This window comes from Juglans microcarpa x Juglans regia, chromosome 3D (genome assembly GCF_004785595.1).
Source record: "Juglans microcarpa x Juglans regia isolate MS1-56 chromosome 3D, Jm3101_v1.0, whole genome shotgun sequence".
NCBI lineage: Eukaryota > Viridiplantae > Streptophyta > Magnoliopsida > Fagales > Juglandaceae > Juglans > Juglans microcarpa x Juglans regia.
In genome coordinates, this window is record NC_054598.1 from 7,291,389 (window position 1) to 7,316,438 (window position 25,050).

General features: G+C 35.7%; 6 protein-coding genes across 6 annotated transcripts; 4 read left to right on the forward strand and 2 right to left on the reverse strand.

The window, feature by feature from the left end:
- Positions 1–454: 454 nt before the first annotated feature.
- On the forward strand, positions 455–2,990 carry LOC121256034 (pentatricopeptide repeat-containing protein At2g03880, mitochondrial). Its single transcript, XM_041156643.1, has one exon. The coding sequence runs from the start codon at positions 654–656 to the stop codon at positions 2,574–2,576; it is 1,923 nt and encodes a 640-aa protein (XP_041012577.1). The 5' UTR covers positions 455–653; the 3' UTR covers positions 2,577–2,990.
- On the reverse strand, positions 2,978–7,406 carry LOC121256035 (aminoacylase-1). Its single transcript, XM_041156644.1, has 5 exons — positions 6,720–7,406; positions 6,354–6,616; positions 5,715–5,852; positions 4,922–5,161; positions 2,978–3,307 (listed from the first exon to the last, which is right to left on the reverse strand). The coding sequence occupies exons 1-5, from the start codon at positions 7,312–7,314 to the stop codon at positions 3,194–3,196; spliced, it is 1,350 nt and encodes a 449-aa protein (XP_041012578.1). The 5' UTR covers positions 7,315–7,406; the 3' UTR covers positions 2,978–3,193.
- Positions 7,407–9,900: 2,494 nt separating this feature from the next.
- Positions 9,901–11,416, forward strand: LOC121256036. The gene is made up of 2 exons (XM_041156645.1): positions 9,901–10,393; positions 11,133–11,416. Exons 1-2 carry the CDS (start codon positions 10,020–10,022, stop codon positions 11,371–11,373), a joined length of 615 nt encoding a protein of 204 aa, XP_041012579.1. The 5' UTR covers positions 9,901–10,019; the 3' UTR covers positions 11,374–11,416.
- Positions 11,417–13,716: 2,300 nt separating this feature from the next.
- Positions 13,717–14,910, forward strand: LOC121256038 (expansin-A16-like). Its single transcript, XM_041156648.1, has 3 exons — positions 13,717–14,009; positions 14,148–14,466; positions 14,607–14,910. The coding sequence occupies exons 1-3, from the start codon at positions 13,877–13,879 to the stop codon at positions 14,908–14,910; spliced, it is 756 nt and encodes a 251-aa protein (XP_041012582.1). The 5' UTR covers positions 13,717–13,876.
- On the reverse strand, positions 14,811–16,838 carry LOC121256037 (protein THYLAKOID ASSEMBLY 8, chloroplastic-like). The gene is made up of 3 exons (XM_041156647.1): positions 16,379–16,838; positions 15,856–16,251; positions 14,811–15,339 (listed from the first exon to the last, which is right to left on the reverse strand). The coding sequence occupies exons 1-3, from the start codon at positions 16,712–16,714 to the stop codon at positions 15,298–15,300; spliced, it is 774 nt and encodes a 257-aa protein (XP_041012581.1). The 5' UTR covers positions 16,715–16,838; the 3' UTR covers positions 14,811–15,297.
- A 2,728-nt stretch (positions 16,839–19,566) lies between these two features.
- LOC121256039 (glutamate--tRNA ligase, chloroplastic/mitochondrial) lies at positions 19,567–23,889 on the forward strand. Its single transcript, XM_041156649.1, has 12 exons — positions 19,567–20,116; positions 20,208–20,329; positions 20,539–20,721; positions 21,072–21,190; positions 21,350–21,398; positions 21,504–21,605; positions 21,771–21,873; positions 22,015–22,078; positions 22,455–22,569; positions 22,857–22,957; positions 23,252–23,408; positions 23,500–23,889. Exons 1-12 carry the CDS (start codon positions 19,729–19,731, stop codon positions 23,728–23,730), a joined length of 1,734 nt encoding a protein of 577 aa, XP_041012583.1. The 5' UTR covers positions 19,567–19,728; the 3' UTR covers positions 23,731–23,889.
- The last annotated feature ends 1,161 nt before the right edge of the window (positions 23,890–25,050 follow it).

The following is a 25,050-nucleotide window of genomic DNA, read 5'->3' on the forward strand; positions in this document are numbered from 1 at the left end:
ACTCCTTCTATGCACACTTCGAGTTTTTCTAACTTACTTTGGGTGGTGGTGAGGTATTCTAAAGCATTTTATGAATAATAGTAAAAAAATAATAAAATTATAATAATAAAATATTAAATAGTAGTGAAAATTTATGAAAAATAATAATAAATAATAGTAAAGTATTCATTACTTCACTAATACATGAGAATACTTGAGTACTCAAATTAGGCCTAAATCTTGTTAAGCACACAAAATTTGATTAGTAAGATATTTTAATTTTAAAATGTTGTTATAAATCAATTATTGCAATGTTAACAACATAAAATGTTTGCTTTACCTATGACTTATAAATAAACTTTTTCAATAATAATAATAATAATTTTTATTACTATATTATAATTATATATTTTTTTGGAGATTGAAATCCAAATTTATTTAAGTGTATTGGTGAGAATGAAAGTAGTAATTCATTAGCCTATAATTAAGCCATTGGAAGAGGGCTCTGAATAATCGGGTGCGTTCCTCCTCAAAGAACCGGAGACCACAGCAGATGCCAACGTTAAGCAGCAACGGCTGCAAAGCCGCGAGCTTTATCATTCAAAGTTTCTGTTTTTCAATGCTCCAACTGGTTTAAACATTTAGTTTCAATTTCCCTGGTCGTGTATAGAGCCATGAAAGCAATTTCAAAGCTTAAAAGTATGGCATCATCGGCTTCGCTTTCGCTATCATGTCCTTTCTCTCTCGCAGCCATTGGGTCCCGGGATGTGTCTGCAGGCTTCTTCTCTCTGCTTGACGAGTTCACCAACTTCTGCTATCAGCGAGACCTCCCAAGAGCCATGAAGGCCATGGACGCCATTCAAAGACACGGCATCTGGGCCGATTCTATCACCTATTCGGAGCTAATCAAGTGCTGCTTGGCTCGCGGGGCTCTCAAAGAAGGCAAGCTCGTTCATAACCACGTTTTTTCAAATGGGCACCGGCCCAACACCTTTCTCACCAACATTCTCCTCAATATGTACGTAAAATTTTCCCTCTTGGACGAAGCACAGGCCTTGTTTGACCAAATGCCTGAAAGGAATGTTGTTACGTGGACGACCATGATATCGGCTTACAGTAATGCTAAGCTCAATTACAAGGCGTTGGAGTTTTTGATTCAGATGTTAAGAGAAGGCGTCATGCCTAATATGTTCACTTACTCTTCAGTTTTGAGAGCCTGCAATGGATTGTCGAATCTCAGACAGCTGCATTCCAGCATACTTAAAGCTGGATTAGAATCTGATGTATTTGTTCGAAGCGCTCTTATTGATATTTACTCAAAATTTGGTGAGTTGCATGACGCACTGGGCGTTTTCAATGAGATGGTGACTGGAGATTTGGTCGTTTGGAATTCTATCATAGGTGGATTTGCTCAAAACACTGATGGAGACGAAGCCTTGTATCTATATAAGAGCATGAAGAGAGCTGGTTTCCCACCTGATCAGTCAACGCTAACTAGCGTTTTGAGGGCCTGCACCGGATTGGCGCTTCTGGAATTAGGCAGACAAGTCCATGTTCAGGTATTGAAGTTTGATCAAGACCTAATTCTTAATAATGCACTTCTGGACATGTATTGCAAGTGCGGCAGTTTGGAAGACTCAAACTATGTTTTTACTAGGATGTTGGAGAAGGACGTAATCTCTTGGAGCACAATGATTGCTGGGTTAGCCCAAAACGGTTTCAGCCGGGAGGCACTGAATTTGTTTCAATCCATGAAAGAGTCGGGAGTAAAACCAAACTACATAACCATTCTTGGGGTTCTTTTTGCCTGTAGCCATGCCGGTCTTGTAGAAGATGGGTCGTACTACTTCCAATCGATGAAGAAACTTTTTGGGATCGATCCAGGAAGAGAGCATTATGGTTGCATTATTGATTTACTTGGAAGGGCTGGGAAGCTTGACCAAGCAATTAAGTTAATTCAAGAAATGGACTGTGAAGCAGATGCTGTGACATGGAGAACCTTGCTTGGTGCATGCAGGGTTCACCGGAAAGTGGATCTAGCCATACATGCTGCCAAACAAGTTCTAAAACTGGATCCTGAAGATGCAGGAACCTACATATTGTTATCTAATATATATGCGAACTCTCAAAGGTGGGATGATGTTGCAGAAGTTAGGATGACCATGAAAGCTAGAGGAATCAGGAAAGAACCAGGCTGTAGCTGGATTGAAGTGAACAAAAAGATACATGCTTTTATTTTAGGAGATAGCTCGCATCCACAAATAGAGGAAATCAACAGGCAGCTAAACCAGTTGATTCATAGATTGATGGGACTGGGTTATGTCCCCGACACGAATTTTGTTTTGCAAGATCTTGAGGGTGAACAGAGGGAAGACTCCCTGAGGTACCACAGCGAGAAACTTGCGATCATCTATGGTATGATGATGCTATCAAGGGAGAAGACTATCAGGATCAGGAAAAACATCAGGATTTGTGGAGACTGTCATATTTTCGCAAAACTAATATCAAAGATGGAGCAGCGAACTATAGTGATTAGAGATCCTATTCGGTACCATCATTTTCAGAATGGGCTCTGCTCTTGCGGGGATTATTGGTAGCACAAGGGGAAGAGTGCGTGAGCTCTTACTGCCTACATTTCCTGGGAGTATCAATATAAGCAGTGGAAATAAACCATAAAATTGCTGGACTCCCAGGATAACTGCGCATCCAGACGGTCACTGTCATCAAAAGCTGTGAATGACCTCTGACCTAAAATATAAGAGCCAACAAACAGCACAAAGATAGGATCACTGGTCCCCAATCGTGAGCACAGGATGTGCGCCAGAAAAGATTTTACTTATTAAAATTGTGATCAAGAGCAATCAGATGTACAACACTAATTAATTTGATGAAGTAAGCACAGAATGATTTGTTTCATGGTGCATATGTTTTCAGTCAATGTAAAGAATGCCAAAAGCAGTTGTAAACAAAATACCCAGTGACTAGTGATAGGATGATATTTTACACCAAAACTAGATCCATTTATCAAACCATTCAGTGACAGCAAGCAATGTTATTGATCAGTCTTTTTGAGCATAGATGATAGTCAAACACCCCGCTCCCGTTCTTATTGATAAACATTGGGAGTCTGGGAGAACTCAACTCCCATTATACAAGAGGCAAAAACTGATATCAGGCATGTTTGTCTTGAGATTGGGATTATCCCCCTGCTCCCTTACAACTCATCTCTGGAGCCTTCCTCTCTTGTGCGCTCAACATAAGATGCATAAGCTTTGATTATTGACACATAGATATCAATTCCTTTCAAGTACTCATCTTGGTTTAGAAACTGCAACAGGATGGAAAATACAATAGTTACAGAATAATGGGTTGCATGTTGAAAATGAAATATGTAAACTCAAGTCTGACTTGTGATGCAGCAAGCATTAAGAAACCAGTCCTTTGGCAGGTCAAAAGCACTTCAGAAAAGCATTTAATAAAATAAATGTCTATTATCCAAGTAAGAAGCAAGCCAAAGAATCAAATAAAAGAATCTTGTTTGTCTTTCTTGAGAGAAGAGTGTAATAATGTGTCATATCTTCTAGGTACCAATAAAATAGGTGTCATGATTTCCAGAGATGATCATACAGCATATAGAATAGGAAGATTCATGGGCTGTGCAAATATCCATTAAACAAGTATGTGTTTATAGCAAACAAAATGTTGAACAAACGCAAGGAATTCTCAACCGTTCCAAGTGTGTTAGGGAGGAATTGACAGCTCAATTGATGTCTAAACATCTGAAATTAACTTCTAAAAAGATGCACCAATCTGGACAGCAGCTAAAAAGACGGCTCATTTTAACAGGATCTCCTTGGCGCTGGTGAGAAATGATGAACAGACTTCCATGGAGTAAATGGGTGTGGTTCAAATATGTTCCTCTGAAAATTTCTATTTTCAAGTAGAGAAGTTTCTTCAAAGGTTATCATTTGATGCTAGAATTCAGCAATGCTTTATTTCTTTAGCATCCAAATGCAACTACTGCGAAGAACCTGGGGAAGATTTTCTTGGTAATGTGCTAATTAATGGTCCTTATGCCTCTTACATATGGTGGTTTTTTGTCTGATATACTGGGTATCAAGTTTTATCAACCCAGTCTTGGTTGGCTCAAGTGTCCACGTGGTTTCAAAGGGCTGGAAGATCTTCACAGTTGGGTATTATGGTGGGGCTTTTACCATCCATTATCAGTTGGTGTTTATGGTTTAGGTGTAAAGCTAGAACAGAAGATAGCAAGGAGTCAAAGGAGGTTATAGTTTTGAAGATAAAGCTTTATTGGCTAAGCCTCATTCAAATGTATGCTACTCCTAATAGCAAATTACGAAATGGATAAGGCCAGCTAATTGTAGACTAAAATTGAATGTGGATGGTAGTTGGAAATCCAGGGATGAGTGGAGGCAGTGGAATTGTTATAAGGGATGCAGGATGAAATTTTGTTGCAGCCTCCTCAGGATGTTAGGGAATTGGTTCTAATAGTTTGTCAAAGGTTAAATCTATGAGTGATTGCTTATTTCTTTTTTTATTACGGCTAAGATTGATGGACCTTGAATCGGATTCACAGTTGGTTGTTAATTGGGCATGTATATCGGGAGGTTAATGGAGCTGCAGGCTTTCTTACTAAAATCGGTGCTAAAGTTCTTAACAAGATGTGGCTGCATATTAAGGAACTCCCTAAACAGATAAAGAGACTTTGGTTGTGGAAAAAGCAGGATGTCCATCTTTGAGATGTAAATAACAGTGGTCTGTATAGAAAGGGCATTTCTTTTGTAGTTATTCTCTTGATAGCAGGTTTTGCTCAAACCTTAAGTGAGTAATTTTTTTCTTATATAGGTAAAAGAAATTTATTAGTAAGATTGGAAATGATATTGAATTTGTTTCTCTAAAAATGTTAAAAAAACATAGTCACCTCATTATGATCATGGAGAAGAATAGGAGTGTTTGCCATAGGTGAGAAGCCAATTGCTGGCAAGCCTTGTTGCCGGAAGTAGCGAGCATCTGTTGAGGCAGGAAATATTTCTGGCCGACCAAGTTTTCCACCAGCTTTTCTGACAGCTTCTTCAAGTAGGGCCCACCAAGGGTTAGAACTGTCTGTTGCTGTGAGGACTGGCTTCCCAAAATTATCATGCACAGAAACCTTCTGCTTAAACTGCCCAAGGTACAAATACATCAGAAAACTAGCATGGGAGAGAAATAATGATAGCAATCACAACAGCGATAATAACAATGGAGGAGCACTCCATTCCCTCCAAGAAAACCAACATTCCTAAATTATTGGCCCTCAGTGCGATGCCCACTAAGTCCCACAGAAGAAGTATGATAGAGGCGCGAATATGATAGAAGTGCATTTTAAGTGTCAAGTCTCACATTTGAAATGCACAACCCAAATGCTTTTTCACTTATTTGATTGAGCATAACTGAGAAAAACCCTTATTTGATTAAGCATAACTGCTGTTGTGAAGCTTATCCTATTTCAAAATTCACATTATTTTGAAGTAAATTCTCCCCTTAATTGCATGGTAACTAACAACACTCTGTATCCTAGTTTTACAGTTTTTAAGCTCACTCTTAAATAAGGTCGTGGCTTCCCACAACTTTATAGAGAAATTATTAAAGCTTCCTGGTAATCACCAAGGAAAGATCTCCTTCTTGTTATGCTAATATGGTTCAAAAAAGCAAAATTTTAGCCTGGTGATTACTACCTGGAATGTCATATTGCGTGAAGCAGGTGCCCATTCTTCAGTAATCCGTCTCTCCAAAGATTCTGGATCAGCAGTTGGTGGCACTCGAACATCAAAACCTGCTTCTGCTTCAGATGGCTGTAAATTCATGACAAAACCCTGATGTGCAAGAAGGAAGAAACTTGCAAGTGTTAAATTGTGGACATATATATCATTGTGATGACAACAAGAGTAAGCCATGTCCTTGGGTCTTCATGTAACACCTCTGATCGATAAGTACATCTGAGATGTCACCAATTCACTGGTCCATTGTATATTACGAACGTAATTATGGGTGTAACTCCCAACTCGACAAAGCTATGCAGCGAATACCAATTACAAGCGATGTCATGCATGTAGAGTGAACAACCATAGTGGATATTCATGAATGAAATTGCCTACTAGCACTAGCAGGCAGGAGGATGGATCCACGAATCAGTCTCGCTTATGGCTCAAGCAATTTGTTTGACCATACAAAACTCTCATGAAACTGATTGGAATAGCCACAGGAGTACTCATAAATGACTTAATGTAAAATCAAAGTGCCAATATATCGATTATAAATTAAAGTGACAAAAATTCATGAAAAAAAAAAAAGCTCCAAAATAAATCCTAACTTACGGTTGGAGATGGCGTTCCCGCCTTCAAAAATACCATGTTAACTGATACCACTTCGCCCTCTGCCCTCAAACCTGCCTTCACCAAATCAAACTGCGAAGCCCGGAACCTCCTCACACTCTCAATGCTTTTCAACAGATTCTCCATGGCAGTGTTGTCATACAACTTTGCCCCGTGGCCTGGTTGCCCAGTAGCCTTAATCACCAGCCACCATGGGCATCTTTCCGCATAAAACGTCCTGTAGTTCTCATTGGGCGAAGCCAACCCTGTTTTGAATACAAGTTACAACCACTAATGATTAATATAAACAGCGTACAGAGCACAAACACCTTGTACAACCCAATCTCAAAACGAACCGTAGTGATTTACCTTCGTCGACTACGATGCCCACGTTCAAATTCTTGAAAACATCGGAATCCGCAAACTTCTCGGCACCATCATGGCCACCAATCTCCTCGTCCGGAACAAAGGACAGGTAAACGGAGCGAAGAGGCTTGAACCCAGAAGCCTTCAACTTGCGAATGGCCTCGAGGTACTGCATGCCAACGCACTTCATGTCCTGAGACCCTCTGGCGTAGATATTTCCCAGCCGATCGAGGTGGGCCCCGAAGGGATGGTGGGACCACTTCTCTTGCTCGACCGGGACGACGTCCGTGTGGGAGTTGAGAAGGATAGAGGGGAGGTCTGGATTAGAGCCCGGCCACTTGAGGAGGATGAGAGGCTTGCCCTGGACGAACTCCAGGGTCTGGGTCTCGAGGGAAAGAGATTGGGCTTGGGAGAGGATGAAATCAGCTGCTTGAGTGTAGTGGGGGCTAGGCTGGGCGGTGTTGATTTGAAGGTACTGCTGGAATCTCGACACAACCGATGATGGGTCTTCCTCGGCTGTTGCTTTTGGCGATGAGATGAATAATAGTAGACAAGCGAAGTAGCAGCAGTAAAGGATTGCTCTGCAACTGAGCTCCATTTTTTCCTTTTTTTTTTTTTTTTTGTTTTTTCCTCTGTTCCAGTAGAAGTAGAGACGAGAGAACCAATGAAGAGGAAGAGGATTGATGCCTGACAGCCTGAGAATAAAGAGAGAAATATTTACAACCGTGATCGTTTTGGGGAGACGGGAAAGAAAATAAAATATGAAATTTATATAAAAAATATTAATTTTTTAATACAAAAATACTACTTGCAATCGTGCAGACACTCTCGCGGCATCGTGTCCGACGTGGCATTATTAGAACGTCGTCGTTTGCTACTTGCTCGCAGCTGTTTATGTGAAGACAAATGAGGAGAACTACGCATATGCCCTCTCTTACAGAGCCCTCTACACTGCCTAACTTGTCAATATACCTGGAGTCTTCCACAATCTTATAATCCATCCCTCAATCTCATGTGTCAGCCACTCTAAATCATAATAATCAAACTCAATGTAAAATTCTTTCCTTAGTTCTCTCAGAAGTGTAAAATATATCTTCTCTAATATCATTCCCTTCATATTTGGATGTATGGATGTATGATCACCAAAAATTTTTCCCATCTTGGCATCCCATTCCATGAAATTGTTCAGTCTCACAACAATTTCTTGGATCCTTCTCCTAAGATTTAGAGGGTCATTTTCTTCCCTAAGGGATAAATATTTTTTTTCTTGAAGAATTTCTTGCTTCAGCCTATTCAAATCTTCACTTTGCCTCTGAATAATAGATTCATGACTTTTTATCATCTTAGCCACATATTGCATGTTCACGCGAAGACGAATGAGGAGATCTACGATTCTTCTAGACCAAAAAATCGATTAACTTGAAGCTCAATATCTTCTTCCACGGTTTTGAGTTTTTGCTAGATTTTTTTTTTCTTTTGAAATGTAAAACTTCCCTCATTTTACTGTCCGTGTTTGATTTGATAATATATTTTTTTATAAAATATTTCCTAATGTAAAATAGATTTTATGAATCTAAATTTTTATATTTATATTCAAAATAGGGTTGATATTTTTTTTACCAAAAATAGTAAAAGATTTTTGCTACACAACCTCCACCACAATCCACACTCTACATTTTTTAAAATTTTTAATATTTTTTTTTGAGTTTATTTTTTAAAAATTATTTCAAATTTTCTATTTATTATTTATATAATAAATATTTGATAAAAGAAAAAATAATAAAAATTAAAAAAAATGTAGAGTGTGAAGTGTTGAAAAGTTGTAAAGATTTTATTCTAATTCTAATGCAATTTACTTCTATAAGAATTTGACATGAGATATTCAATATTCATAAATTTTATTATAAATTGTGAAGCAAACCTGAAAAGCCAACAACTCATTCCACGAAGCAAACCTTACCTAATATTGTGAGATAATAGCAGTGATATGGGAGATTTGAATTTAGTCATCAGCAGCTTTGCTTGTGACCCAAGTTAGGGTTCCTGTTCATCCTCTTAAGTTCTTAACCCAGGGGTCCTCTAAATATTTTTATTTATTTTTTTATTTTTTTAACAAGTCATCTAAAGATTAACTAGTAATTTAAACGCCACAAAATCTCTTACGAAAATTCAAATATTATCCGTTTATAGGTTGTGTTTAGACGTTGGGCTAAGATGAGATAAGTCGAATTCTTTATGAATAATAGAAGTATTGTTATATCTATAAAAAAATTATACAAAAATAATTTTATAAATTAATGTGATTTTATTTGATCCGTTAGATTTACTTTATAATAAAAATAATTTTATAATCTAACGAACCACATCAAGTCACATCAGTTTGTGAGATTATTTGGTTAATCCCTTTTTGGTTAGAATATTTTCTTAAGATGAGTTTAGACGTATTTATAAAAAGTTGAAAAATATTACGTATCTCGCGTGTAAATAAATATTGAGTTAAAAAAAATTATAGATCTCACGTATAAAAAATTATTGGGTTGAATGATGTCTAAGGATTTAAAAATTGTGAATTTGAATCTTAGGCTAAACTTAAATTTCAACGCAACTCAAATGAGCTAACTGATTTCATGCTTCGAACGTAGCCTACGTGTCATGCAGCTGTTAAGAGCATTGGCATTAGATTAGTCAAATGTATTTTCATCTTTATATTTGACTAATTTTAACAATAACTGGCCTACATTGAATTAGTCAAAGACTTTTTATTTCAAATATGAGTTACAGTAATTTTATTTTTCTTTTCAAATATGAAAAGTCCTGTAGTAAGTCTAAACCTATTGTTTATTATATTTTGGCTCATTCTCTCTCTCGCAATTCTTTTCCTTGATATCGTATGATGAAATTTTATTTATTAAATTGTGAAAATAAAAATGAATATAATTATTGAAGATTATAGAAGGTTATGAAAATAAAATTAATTAATTATAAAAATATAAAAATATAAAATAATAATATTTTATTAATATAAAGAATGTGATTATTAATTCAATATAAATTTTAAGTTATGAATAAGTAGTTAAAAGTAAAAAAATTATATATTAATTAAAATTTAAAAAATAAAATAGTGGATCCAATACAAATGCTCTAAGGCCAAAAACGTCCGCTCCGCCCCTTTAAAATCCAAATCTTGTAGGGTTTCGCAGTAATTAGGAGAAAGTTGGATGTCAAAGTGAGGAACGACTCCCCCCTCCAAAAATCCCGCACTCGAATCGAATACCTCGCTCTCCCCCGCGAGCAGAGAGGGAGATGGAGAGGGAGAGAGTGAGGGAGATTGAGTACATGAAACTGTGTATGAGGAAGCTGGCCCTGTGGTTTACTAGGACCTTCAAGCCCATCATGACCCACGAGGAGCTCGAGCCAATCATGGCCACACTCGGCTTCGTTGGCCTTCCTCCCTCCACTCCCAACGCCGCCATTCCTTGGAAGGAGTACCTCTACACGGCGGGAGGCAGCTGGCGTAGCAATTCATCTTCGGGTTTGAGTCCTGCAGAGGCGCCGCCGAAGCCGAGGCTTCCCTACCCGAGGATCGACGGCCTTCACATCTACACCTACAGGGCCTTCCTTGACGCCGTTAACTTCTACATCGACCTGTCTGACATCTCCGATCTCTTCCATATCAGGTACCGGTCCTTTCTTGTTGATTCGCTCAGCGCTCTTTGCTTTTTTGGATCTCTTGTTTTCTTTAATTAGAGTATGGATTTGTTTACTTATGCTTGATTTTCTTTTCATACACGATCTTTAATATGCCTTGTTTTGTTTTTGATGTCATTCCTGACTTTGCTCTTCGCCTGTTTGTTTTTATGCGCACGTTTCAACACTTTATTTTACCGCAGCTAGTACCATGCTTTTAACATTCTTTAACCCGCTTTCCATTCAATTCAGACTTTTGTACCATGCGAATCAAATTTTGTAGTTGGATTTCACTCACATATGCATTGGGTGAGTCATAGGACCTTGACGTATATCTGAAACTCCATGAAAAAAGGAATACTTTCAGCATTTGTTTTTATTTTATAAAATTATTATCCCAAAAGAATGAGATAGACAAGTATTTGGAGCCACCTGGTACTTGAAACCCCACATTTTGTATTGGAAAAAGTCAAATGTGTTCCATATTATGTGTCTACGCCTCTCTCGTTTTAAATCTTAGAGCTCCGAATATTAAGGAATACTAATACCAAGTTAGTTCAAAATTTCATTAGTTTCCATTTCAAGTTTGGAGTATGTTGCTAATGGGGGCTTAGAAAAGGAAACATTTTTACTTGAAGCATTTATTTCCTCGAAATTAATGCCATGTTTTTGAACGATGGCATGGAGTGATAGCCCCTGAATTTACTTTCTTAATTTTATTTTTTGAAGGGGAATGCCTTTCCACTCGGTACATGATCATAAGAGGAAGTGGCGTCGTATGGAAGAGGATGAAAGTGTGTTTGTTTACAGGGAAGGAACACTGGATCAGGGAACATACAATGTATATCACTTTGATAAGAGCAGCAGCAGTAACGACAGCAGAAATGGGTGCAATTCCATCGTCATAAGAAATAAAGGCAACAATACCCCAGTCAGCTGCATTGTCTCTTTAAAAGACATCATAGTATGATAACTACCAAGTTTGCATATATATCAAACAAAATTTAAAGTCATACAAAATTTTGTTTCATAAATTCCCTCCCTTTTGGATTTTTCTCCATTTGAGATTCGTGTTTGTGCACATCTTTTTTGGGCAAACAAGAAGCAAGATTTTTTATTTTTTTTTGGGTTTGTAATGGTAGGAGATGTCAATGGTTTCTTTGTTTCAATTTCTAGACATGGCTCTGTTTATGCAGAGTTATGAAATATGGACCAGCTCTGCTGGTAGGAATTGTTAATTGGCCATTAAATATATGAGTAATGCTACACATAATCGTGAAGTACGTAAATGACGTGTAGTCACTTTAAAAAAGAGTAAGATTTATTATAAAAAAAATAATTTTCTTTTCATGTGAATTTCGTATTTGTTTACTATTTTCAAAATGATTACACGGCGTTTGCACACTCACGACTACAATTATTATTTCTCTAAATATATTTGGGATAAATCAACCTTCTTTTTATATGAATCTGTATTAGCAAACGTGTTAATATTCCCCTTCCAAGACTTCATCCCATATATGTGGTGAAGAAACTAGGATATCCATCAAATTAGCTACCATTAATTAATAGTATATGCTTACACAATTGTTAATCAAATTAATTTTGTCAACAATTTCCTATATTGCATGTGATGAGGTTGAGGCGTTAAACTATTTGAGTTTAATTCAGTTCTATTTAATTTTAAATTAAATCTAACATCTAAATATTCAACTCTCAAATTATTAAATTTATCTTAATTCAAAATATTTTTACATGTGAGATTCATATTTTTTTTTAATTCAACATTTCTTTACATGTTAAATCTACAATCTTTTTTAACATTTAAACATATTTAAATTTATTTTAAATAGATCTTATAAAATTAATTATATCATCTTAATTCATTATTATTTATAAAAAAATTTCACTCAATTCAAATATTCAAACGCATCCTTATTTTTGGGCACTAAGTAGGCCCAATGGACAAGTTCACTCTTTGAAAACCCATAGAACCTTTGTTTAAGAAAAGGCAACACAACTTGCGATCAGGCTGCCAATTTCCCAAATCGGAACCCTTGTGTTTTGTCCGAATCCCAAAACAGAGTTTCTTTCCGCCTAGGTCTCTCTTCGGTTTTCTTCTCAAAAGAAGAGCCAAGACCAAAACCACATCGATTGCCTAGAAGTGGTTCCAAACCCGAGAAAGAAAATAATATCGATTTTCTTAAGACTTTCTGCTACCACTGTCTGCCACTGTAAGAAAGCCACAAACCCTTTCCTTCCTAGTGTAGCCGAACGCAAGCATTTTCAAGTCTCCCTTCGCCGCTGAAAAGAACAAAAGATACAAGAAAGAGAGTTCATATAGCATATCTCTATTTTGTATTATATAGACCAACAAGAATCCCTTCGTTTTCGCCCTGCTGAAGTTCCCACAATGTGAACTGAGGACTCTGTATTAGTTAGCTCTTTGTCAAAGTTCTCACTTTTTCAAGATTTCTAAGAACATTAGTAGTAGGCTCAAAGTTCAAAATTTAGCCAAAATTTAACTAAATTATGTAAAAAAATTGTAATGAATTCAACAAAACTACAATAATTTTAGCTTTCATCAATCCGGCCAAATATATCGAGCCATAGCTGCTGGCTAAGATATTATTTTGAAATAAAAAATTCCTTCCCCGCGTGCTGTTCATTTCGCGCGTACCAATTTGAAGCCGTAATCGGTTCTTCTCAAAAGCAAAAGCACGATTTCATCTTCAGTTGAAAGAATCGTGAAGAACCTAAAATCCGTTGGGCTATGCTTAAATGTGAAGTGCAAAACCAAAGTGTTTGAAGGGAAGAACCTGTTCGTTAGGCTATGCTTGAATCTAAAGTACAGTATAGAAAAGATGAAAACCTCCTCGCATGCTGTTCGTTGCTTGAATCTGTGTTGCCACCAGGAAGATCAAGCTACCAAAGTGCTCGACGATCCCCTTTGCGACGAGAGAGAGAGAGAGGACTCAAAGGACTGGGTGAGATGTATCGTAATTATAAATAATTTTTATATTAAATGATGTGTAATGGATTTGTTAAATTAGTGATGTAATATATATTGTTTAATATAATAATAAATATTAATACAACAATAAACATTAATATAATTATAAATTTTAATAGAATCATAAATTTTAATACAATAAATTAATTGAATTAAAATAAATAAAAAAATTTAAAATTAATATTTTAATAAAATAATGATAGATTTGTTAAGCCTGTTATTAATGTTGTTAAAAATTTATAAAAGTAAATATTTTAATTAAATATTGACTAAAATTTGTTGTTGACACTAGTGCTCTAATCCGCCATCAGCAATCCTTCACTGCACCGCACCAAGGAGATCAAGGTCATTCTCTACCAAACAAAAGGCGCGCTTTCTTTACCCCTCGGTTCGGCTACAAGCCCCAAAAGCAACAAAAAGAAAACAGAGGTACCCTTGGCCTCAAATCTTGATAGTGTAAATGGATGCGCTTCGAGCCGCAGTTTTCTTCTTGGTTCTACTGATATCATGCGAGATTAATGGCGCCGAGGATGAAGAATGGAAGACTGCCACTGCAACATACTCCAAAGAAACAGATGGGTCAATCATTACAGGTAAATCTTTTTTCCTTGCCTGTAGTCTTGAAGTTGTCAAGTTGCCGTCTTTGCTACATAATGATGCTGCACATTTACAAAATACTCAAAACTTTAGTAGTGAAGCCATCAAGGGTTTACCATTTAACGACGTTGCAGAAGGGGCTTGTGGCTATGGAGACCTCCACAAGATTAGTTATGGGAAGTACAGTGCTGGCTTAAGCACCATTTTGTTCAACAGGGGAAGCACTTGTGGAGCTTGTTACGAGGTGAGATGTGTTGACCACATATTGTGGTGCCTGCAAGGGAGTCCATCCATTATTCTCACTGCCACAGATTTCTGCCCTCCGAACAATGGACTGGCAGCCGATTATGGTGGCTGGTGCAATTTCCCCAAAGAACACTTTGAGATGTCAGAGGCCGCATTTGTTGAAATTGCTGAGAGAAGAGCTGATATTGTTCCAGTGCAGTACAGGAGGTAACATATCAAAGTTAAAAATAGGTTTTTTTTTATTTTTTTATTTTTTTTTTTATAGGTAAGTTAAAAGTAGACTTCTCGCTGTGGTAGTTTCTGTTTTCTAGATTAAGGGAAACATTGTTATGCCAAATTTTATGTAGGGTGAAGTGTGAAAGAAGTGGTGGACTGAGATTCAATCTACAGGGGGATTCACGCTTCTTTCAAGTTCTAATTGCCAACGTGGGTTTGGATGGTGAAGTGGTAGCTGTGAAAGTGAAAGGATCAAAAACAGGATGGATACCTATGGGAAGAAATTGGGGACAAAACTGGCAATGCAATGTGAATCTCAAGGGGCAGCCTATATCTTTTGAGGTGACTGCCAGTAGCGGAAGAACACTAGCATCTTATAATGTTGCTCCACCAAACTGGCAGTTCGGTCAGACATTTGAAGGGAAACAATTCTAGTAATAGAAGCTTCTGAACTCAAATTTGGAAGTTGAAAGATTTCATTGCTTCATTTCTGGAATGTGGCTTGCAACCTGAAACTTTTGAAGTCTTAATCATGAGTTCATAAGTATTGAGGATGTAAGCACATGTTTGCAGCTGGTCACATGCATCTCTATTCTGTTTTCCCTCTAAATTCCCAGCTATCCCACCAGGTTGAGTTCATGGTCAAGAATTGGGTAGACAGTTGTAAAACAAAGTTGAAAATTTTGGGAAAACAGGGTCCCCCATTTTTGTCTCTTTATAATGTCTTGACAGAAATCATCATTGTAGATGAATGTGCAATTATTAGAAAGTAACCGTGTTTATACTTATCCTGGCTTAGACAAGCAATCCTCGCTTTACGACTTAGGTTGTCTTTGGAAGTGATTCACTCAGTACTTGTTGTGTCTACAAGAAAGAACCGACAAAAAGAGAAAATAGAAGACAATCAAACACAGTTATAAAACTGGATGACAGACAAAAGTTCTCTTCTGCAACATCATTGCTCAGTGACAAATGCAATTCCATTTTTTTCTATCTAAATCGTGCGGTTGTGAGGTTTTCATGATGTAATAAAATCATTTTGAAACACCCTAAACGGGGCAACTCAGCTACCAGCTAGAAACTTTTCTAACCCAGATGGCAACGAATGGAATAAAGGAATTTATCGTCTCTTTCATTAGCCATGAAACTAATAAGACAACATGATAGCCATAGACCACACAAGTAAATAGCTAGAATCATTTTCTGATAAATAAAATGGTTAGAATCATCGTCAAAATGGGTACTATTTTTTTGCAAACTGCAATTGGTTTTGTTTCAGTCGAAGTAAAATGATGGCTAAAATGATGGCCACTCATTCTACCATGCAAATTACAATTGGTTAGCATGCAAACAAGGCATTTAACTCAATCATTTGCTCACCATCATCTCTTCCTCATCGTCCAGAAACTCCAGAGATTCGCCGAAGTACATTTGAGCATCCTGCCTTATTATAACCGAAGGACCTGTTTCTCCCTTTGACTCTAAGCCAGTTATGAGTATCTTAAAGGATGACTTATCTGGTTCACATCCAACTTGTTTCATCAGGCAGTAGCACTCCATTGCAAGCTTGGTGTTATTACTACTTAACAAGGCTTTGAAGAGAGTATTAAAGCCCTCGATCTCGGGCCCTAAGTCGCCAGCTTCTATTTTCAAATATGATTGAATGAGTAGTTCAACATGTTCAACCAATCCATTGCTAGCCAATACGGTAACCATATCAGCATAAACTGAGACTTGAGGCTTATACCAGAATTCCCTCCGAATATCTTCGAAAACCTAGGTAAAGGCAATGGCACAAATCTTAGAAGTTGGTAGATTATAAACCATAACAATCGGGGTTAGAAAGTTAAGGAATTGCGCTAAACTCCTAGTACGAGTAATAGAAAAAGGGAAAATGGGTAACCTTGAGGGCCAAGAGGCATTGGTTCTGGCGGAGAAGTTCGCGAAGAACGGCCATCATGTCGAGCTTGAGTAGGCGCTTGAAATTGGAATGAAACACTCGGTCCAACGTATGCTGATCTTTCTGGGCTCGCTTCAAGGCCTGCACCGTTTGAATTGCTTCGATGCTGGGGTTCCTCCCCTTCTGCAACGGCTTCCGGTTCTTGCCTCTGCTGCTCATAGTCACTAAGACGCATCTCGCAGGTCCAAGCGATGGACTTTTCCCGTTTCCGAGGTTTGGGGTTTTGGATAGAGAGCTGAAGAGCGTAAAGGAAGGAGCTCGAATTGCGGTGGAGCTCATCGCTTCTCAACTCCCTCTGTGTTTTCCAAGGCCAGCCCAAACACAATTACGCAAGGTGCAAATCGAAGTGTAAACGGCAGTCGCTTTGTGCTCGGAAGAATAAGCAAGCCAGTGTTTGTGTCCTTGCTAATTTTGACAACATTTAGATGATGAATTAAGTTGAATTGAGATAATAAAATATTATTTTTTAATATTATTATTATTTTAAAATTAAAAAAATTAAATTATTTATTATATTTTTTATTAAAATTTAAAAAAATTATAATAATAAGTTGAGAAGAGTTTAGAATTTAAATATACATGTTTTGATTTGGATGTTGAGATAATTTTAGATGATTTAAATTGATTTATAAATAATAATATTTTATAAATACTATTGAGATAGTGGCAGAACCACGATGGCCGGCCCAAATTTTTTTGAAAATTTAAAATACTTCCTACATTTTATACGTAATTCTATAAATATAGAAAATGACCTTCCAAAAAATTTATAATTACATATGCTTTCTATTTTTTTTTTAAATTTCAATATATTTGGAAATGTCTCTCCAATTTTTTTTCATATAATCTCAAAATTTTGTATAATTTCTATATAATATCTATTTTTAAGGATATAGCCTCACCAAAATTAAATTAAAGTTAAATTTAAGAAAAATAATAAACTTATTAATATCGATTCCAAGTTTTTTTGTTATATAATATTAGCCTTCTTAATATGAAATCTAAAATGAAAATACAAGAAAAGACATTAAGGTTGATCTATATGAAAAACAATTGAGATATTTTATCATTTATACTTCATTGAACAATAAAAAATTATTTAAAGTCTCAATTATAACATTATATGTATATGTGACACGAAAATATTTAGATTTTATATAAACTTTGATAAACTAATTTACATACTATAATGAAAGATGACTTTCTAAAAAATCACTTGATAGTTTATATGAACAAATAAATTCTAAATATTTTATTACAATAACAATAATAGATGAATGTTATTTCATGAAATATTATCGTTAGAAATTTGAAACATATATTAAATTCCGTTTTTAAAATTTCATTTATACGTGTATGAAGCAAATTATCAAGATCTAATTTTATATATAATTATGTTTTTATTATTTTTTAATCTCTTTTTATTTTATATAAATGTGTCACACGGTAAAAAAAGTTGGACTCCACTAAAAAAGATTGATGGTTTCACCACTGCATTAAGATATGTTCAAATATATGAAGTAGTTTAAGGCCTCGTTTGTTTTCAATAAACATCTCATCTCATCTCACTTCATCATTACAACTTTCCCAAATCCCCACACAAAATAAAATAAACAATTCAACTTTTTCAAATCCCAAAACAAAAATAATATTAAAAAATATATTCTAACAATATTTTATTCAACTTTTTAACTTTAATCTCATCTCATCTCTGAAAACAAACGAGCCCTAAGATATGTTTAACTTTTTATAAAAAGTAATGGGTCTCATCAAAGATTGGTTTAAGATGGGTTTAACACCCAAACACAGTTTTTACGTTCATAGGGTGTCTTTTTAGGTTTTGTTTAGATGTTAAAAGTATATAAATCATCTATGAATAATAATAAATAGTAATAAATTATTTGTAAATAGTAATAAACCGTTTGTAGATAATAGTAAAGTAGTCTGAAACAATTCAGTTCCCAAACATACCTGAAATGGGGGTATGAAATAAGATCAATGTTATTCTTTGCTTTGAAGTTGTTATCTTTAAATATTTAATCACTCCTTTTTTTTTGCTTTTATCGCTAATCATACTAATATCACATAAACTGAACAATTTTTTATATTAATTATTTGAATGAAGATCGCTTAAGATAGACTAAATTTATATGATTAAATATAATAAAGTTTGATATGAAAAATATTCTGTTTAAAATTAATGTATTGTCATAATTTATAAAACTATTCTATTCATAAATATGTGTGAAAAGTTTATTATCCACGTTAGAGCGTTGGCAGTTAAAAAGTTGAGATTTTGGCCAGAGTCCATTGAAAAAATTACTTCACATTATACTATTCATCCCAAAATTAAATTAATAATGTAATATTAAATATTTTAATAATACTTTTTAAATTTTTTTATAATTTATAAATACACTCTATATATTAATTAATAATTTAATTTTGACTTAAAATTATTATTTTTCAATTATTTTTACCTCAACTTAATTATTTAACAAACACATTTTTCTAACTATTCTCACGCCCAACAATCACATATATAATTTTTGACAACATTTATTCTACCCAACATTCATTCTTGCGATTTTGTGAAGCTAACAAAAATAATTTATAGTAAAATATTATTTTAGAGATAAATAATAGCTTACTAAATTTGGAGAAATGAATGACTTTAATGTAGTTCAAAATTAAAATTTTAGAGTTTTGACTACTCTAATGTAGATCACTTAGTCAAAATTTGATTAAGAACTGATATTTAACTAGGTCAATGCCAATACTGTTATTGATGTAATATGATTTAGTTTATAATATTTAAATTTAATTTTTTGTATAAATTAAATCATGTCATATGAATGATGTCATTCAAGTAATGTTATACACTACACTCTCATCATATTTTGATCATATTAAGTAATATGTGATATATTCATCATCGAATAATGCTAAACACTACACTTTTATCTTATTTTGATTATATTAAGTGGTATGTGGTACATTCATTACTATTAGATGATAAAAAAATATGTAATAAATGATCATTTAATGGTGATTAATGTGTCACGTTATATTTAGTAGGATAAAAGTAAAATGGTAATATGATGTGTAAAATTGAACAACCCAGTTGTGCGGGACCCAAGGGAGGACACTTGAGCGATAACGGGCGGTGAGTCGGGGACAGCCGTTGGGTGTAGCTAACGGTGAAAAGCCAAGCCGTGGACGGTAAGAATACAAGTACAATTCCCTTCAATTACAGAGGATACGATCAGGTGGGGCAGGTGCACGGAACAGAAATGGCGACGGCGCTGGTAGGTTCTTCGTGGCCTTGGATGAAGATGAGGATTAGGGCGATCCCGGAGGCTGCCCCTCCAATGGCGATTTGGCTTCAATCGTCTCTGTATTTCCGGAGGCGGCGGAGTTTTTCCATCTCCGCCACTGCTAAGAAGACCGGGACGGATGCAGAAGAAGAAGGACGAATCCGGGTGCGTTTCGCTCCTTCGCCCACTGGCAACCTTCACGTCGGTGGAGCTCGAACTGCTCTCTTCAATTACCTATTCGCCAGGTCCAAAGGTGGAAAATTCATTTTGAGAATTGAAGATACTGACTTGGAGAGGTCCACTAAGGAATCTGAGGAAGCCGTGTTGCGAGATCTCTCTTGGCTTGGGCTTGATTGGGACGAAGGTGCGGTTCAATTCTTGCTTTTTATTAGTTGTTGCTTGAGAAAGATATCAGCTTTCAGTAATGACACCGTGTATTATACACATATTTCTAGGTCCTGGTGTTGGTGGAGACTATGGCCCGTATCGGCAATCTGAAAGAAACTCTTTGTACAAGCAATCTGCTGAGAAACTTTTAGAATCTGGCCAGGTTTATCGCTGCTTTTGTTCTAACGAGGTAGTCCTCTTTCATATACTTTTAAAGCGTATTGTTTATATTTCACTATTACCCTGGAATGCCACGCTCTATTCGGAAAAACTAGTAGCTTTTTGCATCCTAGACTATCTTCCGAGTACCTTATGAGTGTGTATGTGTTATCCTCATTAGTGATTTTGCAGAACTTATGTGTTCTACTGATATGTACTTATCAGATTTATTATCGTTAGGAATTAGAAAAGATGAAGGAGATTGCAAAATTAAAGCAGCTGCCTCCAGTATACACTGGAAAATGGGCAAGTGCGACCGATGGAGAAGTACAAGAAGAGCTAGCAAAGGGAACCCCTTATACATATCGATTTCGTGTGCCAAAGGAAGGGAGTTTGAAAATCAATGACCTTATTCGAGGCGAAGTTAGTTCCTCTCATTACTACGTATCATTTCTTTGTCACTGTAGTCTTCTTACATCCATATATGCATTTTCCTTGGGCTTTTTCATATCATACGATAGAGTTTTGCCTCAATGGTGGTTCCTCCATTAGATCAGTGGCAATAGGTTTCATAGAGGCAATTTTAAGCGACTTATGGTCACTTTATACACATTTGTGCTAATCAAAAGCTATTTTGTTTTCACCCAGATAAATGGTGGATTGTGCCTGTCACCGCATTTAAGTAAATAATTTATTAATGTAGCTAATAACACTGTACATCTAAACATAGCAAGCCAAAAAGGATGTTAACTTTGTTTGATAGTGTCATGAAGGTTAGTTGGAACTTGGATACACTTGGAGATTTTGTCATAATGAGAAGCAATGGACAACCTGTTTACAATTTTTGTGTGACAGTTGACGATGCGACAATGGCTATATCACATGTTATAAGGTAACAAGTCCAACCTCCTTACAATTAAGAGGATTATGCTATGAGCCAATCTCTAAACATAGCAAGTTGACCTCCACTGGTTTTTAATTCCTCCCGCCCCCTCCCTCCCCCTTTCTTGGAATTCTTGTGTTAAGTCATCTCTTTACCTTGCATATTCAGGGCTGAAGAACATTTACCAAACACTTTAAGGCAGGCACTGATATATAAGGTAAGGTTAAAAACCTGAAAGTTTTTATCCCTGCTTTTAGGCAGTTGTCATCTTTCTGCAATAGAGAGAAGCTAATTGTGGCATCCATACATGATTATATCACAGGCTCTGGGATTCCCCATGCCTTACTTTGCACATGTTTCCTTAATTCTTGCACCTGATCGGAGTAAACTGTCAAAACGCCATGGTGCTACTTCTGTGGGTCAGGTAGTTTATCATTACGGCCTATTTATATGTAAAAAAACATTTCGAAGTTACAGTCTGAGGTGTTATTGTGCTCTCCTTTTTCATGGTTATTAGTTTTTTTTTTTTATTTTGTTAGCCTTTCTTTTAAAAAGGAAAAATATTTTCAACTATTCCACCATCTATCAGTTCAGGGAGATGGGGTATCTACCCCAGGCAATGGTGAACTATTTGTCACTTTTAGGCTGGGGCGATGGCACTGAAAATGAATTTTTCAGCCTTGAGCAACTTGGTTAGTGATTTGTTTTGAATAATCTCTCTTCCTTTCTTTCTCTTCCCACGGGAACAATTGTCTAAACTCTAATTATATTCTTCTTAAATTTTTTTTTCGTTTGACCAATTTCTTACCAGTATATTTACATGTGATTCACAGTTGAAAAATTCTCTATTGGTCGTGTTAACAAAAGCGGTGCTATTTTTGATTCTACAAAGTTAAGGTAATTATGGCTTTCAACAACTATATGCTTAGAAACATCATTCTTTTGTTACTTTTGGCAGGCATTCCCTTCAACTTTGACATGTAGATTGGACAAAGTTATGCAATGGCATGATTTTTTACATGTTCTGGTGCTGTCATGACTCATGTTGTTTAATATTCCCAAGTTCCACTTTTGATTTTCCTGATTTGCTGTCAATCATTTCATGAGAATTTAGGCCGTCTATCGTTTAAGAAAGATGGTTTGTGATACTTTTAAATGAGTGAGACTATCTCTAAATTGTGGAGAAATTGGAAGCTTGGAATGTATACAAAGTATTATAATGTATTGTAGCTTCCTAGTTGGTTCTCCTTTAACACTTGTCTTCACCAAAAAGGTGGATGAATGGTCAGCATTTAAGAGCACTTCCATCAGAGGAGTTTGCCAAGCTTATTGCTGAGCGCTGGAAAAGCACAGGTATCCTAACAGAGTCACAGGGGGCATTTATCCAAGTAAGACTCTTCAGTATTAAAATCTTTTAATCTCATCAAATCAGTATAAAAAACTCCAGTTAGAGCCTCTCTTTTGTCTGTTTTAAATGTGAGGTGATTTTGTGTTCCTTGGCATTGTTGTAAATTATCCTGTTCTTTAAATTAGGCATGGAATTATGTGGTTCTGCCAGAGTAGAGGGAGTGTGACTGTGTGATAGTTAGTGTAGAACATTAACTTCATTTTGGTTCTATGATATGATATAATCAAGCAAAGCAAGCATGTTACTCATCCCAATTTTCTATGACAGGAGGCAATTCAGCTGCTCAAGGATGGGATTGATCTGATAACGGATTCAGATAAAGCACTCTCAAACTTGCTATCTTATCCTTTACATGCTACTTTAAAGAGGTTATATTTGTACTTAAACCTGTTGGTTTATGTCATCATCTGGCATCATTTTTTGGCCTGATAGATTCTACGTTATTGTCGTCGTTGAGTCATTGAGTATGCATTCTGTGATCTATGCATATGCATTATTTTGCCTGGATTTTTATGTCACCCGAAGCGTTAACTTCAATAAAAAAAAATGCTTGAAAATATTTGGTCCCCCTAACCCCCCCCCCCCCCCCAAACAAAAAAAAAAAACAAGAAAAAAAAAAGAATACAACCATATATAACTACGTCTTCTTTTGCTCTCTGTAGTTCTGAAGCCAAACCTGTGTTGGAAGATAAACTTTCTGAATTTTCAGCCTCCCTCTTAGCTGCCTATGACAGTGGTGAAATCCTCGGTGCTCTTGAAGAGGGCCATGCTGGCTGGCAGAAGTGGGTTAAGAACTTTGGGAAATCTCTGAAGCGCAAGGTGGTCGTTAATTATATAGGGTGATACAACTATTCTCCTACAATATCTGATCTATGAACTGAATATCTGTTTATTTTCGTCCTCCTTGCAGGGGAAATCACTCTTCATGCCTCTCCGAGTATTGCTAACAGGAAAACTCCACGGCCCGGATATGGGTGCCAGTGTGCTTTTACTCCATAGAGCCGAAACCTCTGGTGTTGTTGCTCCCAAAGCTGGATTTGTGACATTGAATGATAGGTTCAAAATGCTGAGGAAACTGGATTGGGAGGCATTAATCGAGGATCAACCCCTTTTGGAGCAAGCTGCTACTATAAATAACTGAGAACTCACAGTTTTGACATGCTATTTAATTAAAGTTAGTTGTTTTATATATATCGACGTTTAAAAATTTGGGATCCTTTGTCAATAACAGTTGATAAGATAATGAAGTTTTCCATATTTCTTGTTTATCATTGGGATGAATGTGAAATTAATTTCCTTCCTTCTCTGAGTAGATTTTGAAGGTTCCAATTTCTATCATTTACCATTCTCTTGAGTGTTATACACATATATAAGAATGTGAGAAACCCCCTAAAGACTGGATAATTGGCCAGGATTAACAGCTTTGAGTTACAAGGGAATATGTGTTGAGAAATATGCTGAAAAGAAAAATCTATTTGCAAGCTCGCACTTAACGTAAAAGGTCAAGGTGATTCAAAATGGCTGTTATACTACTCATGCTACAAACTACTTGAATTATTAATTCTCTGGTTGATGTTCGGATATCAATGCCTCACATTCCATTTCTCAATCTCAGTCCCTTGTCTTTGGGGCAAAGATTCAAGAAGTCTTTCTTATTCTAGTATCCCTCCCTATCTGCTAACGAGTGGTTACGAAGTCATTCTTCTTCTGGAGACTGATTTTTTAAGATTGGAAATTTGGAACATGATTATGTGACACTCCACCGGTTTCGTGCATACACCTTAATACCAATCAATGATCTTGCTGTCGATTATGCGAACATCGAGTCTTTCTTACCAACCATATTCCAAGCTACTTGTTTTATATATGAATTATTATTTCTTCAAATTGGCGTATAGAACACATTATCTACATTACTTAAATGATAATATTTAATTTTTAAAATTAAAATTTTAAAATTTCAGTTGGATTGAGAAATACTTTCAATCTATTTCATCTCATTTCATCATTACAATTTTCACAAATTCTAATATAAAATACAATAAATAATTCATCTTTATCAAATTCTAAAACAATAATAATATTAAAAAAAATAATCTAAAGATATTTTATTTAACTTTTAACTTTCATCCTAATATATCTAATCTCAACTTACCATCCAAATCTAACCTTACTTTGTAAATAGATTTGAATATAGAATTTTTCATTATGTATATAATTATATAATTTCGATTATAAATCTATCTTTAAAGGGGTGCATTTAGAAGAACTTTACAAGTTTGTAGGTGTGCATGCAAATTGATAAAAAGAGTAAAGGGAAATATTTATAAAACAAAAAAAAAAAAAGAAAAATATTTTAATAGAAAGAATTATGTAAAAATAATCTTAGAAATTGTAACGACTTGATGTATTTTATCATGTTGTAAAGTTAATAATAATAAGCAAGGTATATGGTCACGTG